Consider the following 5,520-nt stretch of genomic DNA (forward strand, 5'->3'; position numbering starts at 1 on the left):
AAAAAAAAAAGGTTGTAATATCCTGGAATATCTATCTATATATATATATATATATATATATATATATATATATATATATATATATATATATATATATATATATATATATGCACAGTAGAGTGCTAGGGAAGACTAAACTGTAGTTGACTTAGGTTGTTGCACTTGCACTGCAGATATGTACTAACCATATAAATGAGTGAAAATTACACAGGCTACACAGTAGTTGACGTGTTATTGCACAGTGAGAGACAAGAATATTCCCCTTGAATGACAATAGGTGATGTTTTGCATAAGATGTCCAAGAAGGAGGGGTGCTGACCCTTGTCCCGCTTCATATCACCTCCTCTTTCCCCCTTCCTCCTTAGGAGTTATACAGCTTTATGGCTCGGGGAACAAAGGAGTTCAGCTGTGATAGCTAAGGTGGGGGGAACAGGTGGAGGCTGGGGGTAGAGATGCTGTTTCTGGGGTGAATTGTGCAGGAAAGGGGAGATGGCTGCAGCAGCGGTGTAGGGGTCACAGGTTTGTCAAAGCTGTTGAAGAATTAGATTTTTATGTAAAAAGAGATTGACATTATAAGCATCCATTTTGAATTTGAACCATGTTCCGTCAGGGTGTCACCCGACAATATGCTTCTTGTTCAATATGCTTCTGAAACACCGGCCACAACCAAATAGCTTCCGCCACAACAATCCGGCCCCCTTGATAATCGACCAATCACTTTCACTTTATTCACTCGCGTAAAGTCGGGCACCACTCGGGAGAATTCGGAATTGCAACCATTGGAACAGCTGTTTTCCTACTTTAAGGTTTTTCTGCCATTTTAGTCAAATAGGCTCAAGCAAACAGTTAAAGTGTTTGTGAAAATTGGGCAATGATGAGCAAAATGAAACGTGTTATTCAGTTTTACTCAAACATTTTTCCACCATCTTTGGTTGTAATCTGGTTGAAAGTCATGTGTTCAACCAACATTATAGCTAAACCAGCCAATATAATTTGGCAGTGCTTTTACCCAAAATATATTACTACTAGGGCAAACCAATACAAATTAGTCACATTAGCCAAAATACTTGCTAAGTATTATCACAACTTTCAAAAGTCTAAGGTGGGTTTCAAACCAACAACCTTAGGATTAGAAGTCAATGTCTTACAGCTGACGGCACTAGCAATGGTAACTGCACCATGGAGAGCAATACTATTTAGCACTGATATTACTATTTAATCTGACCTAAATAGTTTAACCAAGTAGATTGGTTGTTATCGGGGAAACGCCTCCTCCACTACTCAACACACGCCTCAAAGCCTCGGCTCATCTCAAACGTGCATCAAGCTAGGCTAAGCCAGCTGATGATGTTGACCTGTTTCTCTTCCAAAACTTTTTTAACCTCCTTTCAGGTGTAAATGCGCCATCATTTGGTCTTTCAGCAGGAGAAGCAAAGCCTTTTCACTTTCTTACAGTATAAGGTAATAAGGTGCTATAACATGTGCAGAAGTGATGAATAACATGAAACAGTGGTACCTTTAATTCTTTCCTGTGAAAATCTAATGTCTCTAATTTGAATCAAAGTAAAATCTTCATATTAAAAATTTAGAGAGTGGATATGAAGGCTGATCTCTATCTGTGACAGTAAAATTGACTCTTTACACAAAAAACAAGCACTTTTGTAATACTTACACGATCATCTGATCTTGAATTAATTCCCCGGAAGGACCATGAGACAATGACTTTCTCAGGCAATATTGGCTGAGTGGAGGTGAAGGAGCACCACAGCCTCACATTGGTCCCATTGACAGCCTCCAGCTCCTTTTTCGTTTTAATTTCTATTCCCAAAACTTCTTGCACTCCTGAAATGAAAGAAAAAAAAAAACAAATATTGGTAGATTAAAATAGTATAAAACTAACAGGAGCCTCATTAAGGGGCCGAGAAAATAAATAAAAAAAGTTTTTTCTGATGGCCAGCTGTCACATTTCACATCCGATGTTGTCACATATTGACTAATACCAATGCAAGGAAAGAAAAAAGCCATATCGGCCAAAAATATAATCCTGTTGATGAATCAAGTCATCTCCCTTTGATATGCATCCTAACTTTAGGACTGTAAGAAAAGAAAAAATTGATTATCAAATATCGCAGTATTTCATTAGACAACCATTTTATGGATTCAAAATATGGCTGAATAGATCTTATATTTAAAAAATATTTATAGAGAAACATTTATGGCATCGTCTTCATTTAATATACCTCTTAAACCTCCAGCCACCATGTGGCAGGCCATCTTTAAGTGTCTAATATTCAGCTGCTCTGCACCAGCCACAGCAGTGCATTAAGTTTTTTAAGAGCTATATATATATATATATATATACATTTTTTTTTTTTTTTTTACAAAAAAATGCAAAATATTGTAGGGCTGAAACAATTAATAGGAATAATCAATAATCGTCAACTAATTCAGTGATAGATTAATACTTTAGATTAAAAAAGTGCGTTTAGACAACAGAGACCCACTTAAAGCAATACTAATGCCAAGATTGTAAAAATATATACAAACATTTTGCATTTAAGATAAAAAAGATATTTTTGTCTCTCAATCTGCTCTATCTAGAACTCCTCAAGTGTAAAAGTTTTACTTTCCCCTTGGTTAACTTTATCAAAAGTGTTCTTTAAGGAACCTTTGGAACCTATACATTTATTAATCCATAAATCAAAAAATAATCAACAGATTTATCGATTTGCAAAATAATCGTTAGTTGCAGACCTAAAATATTGTCTTTTATAATGTATCGAGATAAATCAGGATAAATCATATCGTGGAAGGTGTATTGTGTTACATATCGTATCCCGAAATCCTTGCAAATTTACAAACCATACTATAATCCATTGATTTCTAACAGGGGGCACTCATACCCCTAGTGGTGCACAAGTGCATTGCAAGGGGTTTATTAAGTTTCTCCAGTAATAAAATAAAAAAAAAAGAGCTGGAATCTGTTCTACTTTGTGAGGACTCAACAAAAAAATAAAACAGGCTTTTTTCAACCAGAAAGTCAGTTTTGACTGATGTTTGAGTTTAGCTTAATCTTTGATACACATAAAACCAAACAGAATAACAGACTGAATGTAGAGAACAGGCTAAGATCACCTGTTTTCCCACATCTGATCAAAGCCGCTCAGTTGTCATGAATGATAAAAAAAGTAAGATATAACAAATTGAGTCAGTCGGACTATAATTTTTGTTCAGTATTTTGTTCCCGATTCTATTATATGTGATTACAAGGGAGTTACAGCTTTATAAAGACAGATTTATAGTATTATTTTATTTTGTATTTATTTTGATACATTACTAACTTCCGGGCAACAGATTTAAGTTTTTTTTTTTTATATGAGTTGGAAAGAATAACATGTCAAAGATTAAATAAAATACTTGAGGGCTGAAACAATCAGTCATGATTAATCGATTATTGAAATAATCGTCAACTAATTTAGTAATTATTTAATCATTAACCGGAGACTGCAAAACATGCCTCTAGCTGACAGAGCGACCCACTTACAGCAGTAATTATAAGATTGTAATAATATATACAGACATATAAACCTTTTGCATTTAAGATTTAAAAAAATCTTTTTTGACAGACAATCTGCTCTATCCGGAACTCCTCAAGTGGAACATTTTTAGTTTCACCTGGTTTATTTTCATAAAAAAAAAAATCTTTAAGGAACTTTTGGCTATCTGATTATTAATCAGTTAAACGAAAACATAATCACTAGATTAATCGATTTACTCATGGTACAAAATCCTATGGGTAGACAATTTAAAAAAGGTTGGGAACCACTGCCCATAATCTTATAGACAGATCACAAACCTGTATCCCAAACTAGTATAATATAATATGAAATAATAATTTGATTTTAAAAATATCAGGATTTTCCAAAAGAGATGTAAGATGAGCAAATACTGAGATGCAATGAAATTAAATTATTATGAATGCCAGTAGTTTTTTTTTTTTAAAGCCATTTGTTATTTAAATTAAAATGAAAATAACTCAAATTGGGGAAAAAAAGTTAAAACAGTTAAATGTGGTTTATTTACCATTAGATCTCTTTCTTCAAAAAGTCTGCTAGTTAATGACTTGATTTGTGATAGTCACATTGATTTATGTTGCCATACAGAAACTTGGCTGAAGCAGCAAGAGGATTACGTGAGCATAAATGAGGCAACTCCTTCGTTATTTAAATTTTCACATAACCAGAAATTCAGGGTGAGGAGGAGGAGGAGTAGCAACAATCTTTCTGTCTGACTTACTAATTATTCCGAAGGCAGTTAATAATATCAACTCTTTTAAACATTTAACCCTTACTTTCCCTCCTCCAAACTGCAAAGCCAGAAAACCTCTTTTTTTTGTAACTTTGTATCGTCCACCAGGTCCTTACTCTGAATTTTTAAATGAGTTTTCAGAGTTCCTATCTGATTATTTGTATATTGGCAGGGTCACCATAGTGGAGGATGACATCTATGACATCTATGCTGACATTGAATGTAATAGCTTAAGTGCAGCATTTAATGCTATCTTAGACACTATTGGCTTTGTTCAAAATGTGAATAGTCCCACACATTTTCATCTTCATACATATGGCATTGAATGCGAAGAAATAACAGTATTTCCTCATAACCTTGTCCTCTCTGACCACCTTTTAATAACCTTCAGGATTTAACTTTATTTCAGGTTTAACTTCAGCAGATCATCAGTTACAAATTTTAAAGAATCTGTTTTACTTTCTCTCTCCTTTGTGTCACTGCACAGTGCTGCAGATAGCAAAAGTTTAGCTTGTTCCCCTTCACAGGTTTAGGATTTTGTTGAAGGGTTTGGTTGCTAGTTTTCTGCGTACTGCCTTTGACAATGCAGCCCCTTTGAAAAAGAAAACTTTAAAAATCAAAAGCATGTTTAATGTAGAGCTGAGCACTCTAAATGAAAAATGATGGGACACTGAGAGAAAATGGCGCTCTACATGCCTACGGGAATCCTACCTAGTCTGGAAAAATAGTTTACTGCTGTATAAGAGGACCCTTTGTAAAGCAAGAGCATATTTATCCTCATTAATAGAGTAGAATAAGAATAATCCTAGGCATCTTATTAATACAGTTGCAAAACTCTCCCGGAGTCACAGCTCTGTTGAACCATCCATCCCACCTGATGTTAGCAGCAATGATTTTATGTGGCCTTAAAATCTGAACTGGATTTATACTGCTTTGATCCAGTTCAACTTTCAGAGTTAGCAAAAGTATTGTCTTCATATAGGCCTTCAACTTATATGTTTGATCCAGTTCCAAGCAGGTTATTTAACCCTTTGATCTCCTCCTCCATTTTAGATGTGATTAATCTATCCCTTTTCCAGGGATATGTATCAAAGGCTTTTAAGGTTGCTGTAACCAAACCTTTACTTAAGAAACCGTCTCTTGACCCAGATGACTTGGTCAATTATAGACCTATATCCAATCTTCCTTTCTTTTCTAAAATTCTAAAAAAAA

The 5,520-nt window shown here is 34.6% G+C and overlaps 1 protein-coding gene across 1 annotated transcript in view; it reads right to left on the reverse strand.

Moving 5' to 3' along the window:
- The window catches only part of LOC107087874 (myelin protein zero-like protein 2), a 17,921-nt gene that overhangs the window by 3,190 nt on the left and 9,211 nt on the right, over nucleotides 1–5,520 (reverse strand). The window contains exon 2 of the mRNA XM_015379690.1: nucleotides 1,673–1,842. Coding sequence (XP_015235176.1) covers nucleotides 1,673–1,842 — 170 coding nt within the window. The remainder of the gene's footprint in view (nucleotides 1–1,672; nucleotides 1,843–5,520) is intronic.

The sequence above is a fragment of the Cyprinodon variegatus genome, unplaced genomic scaffold (genome assembly GCF_000732505.1).
Source record: "Cyprinodon variegatus isolate N-32 unplaced genomic scaffold, C_variegatus-1.0 Scaffold198, whole genome shotgun sequence".
Classification (NCBI taxonomy): domain Eukaryota; kingdom Metazoa; phylum Chordata; class Actinopteri; order Cyprinodontiformes; family Cyprinodontidae; genus Cyprinodon; species Cyprinodon variegatus.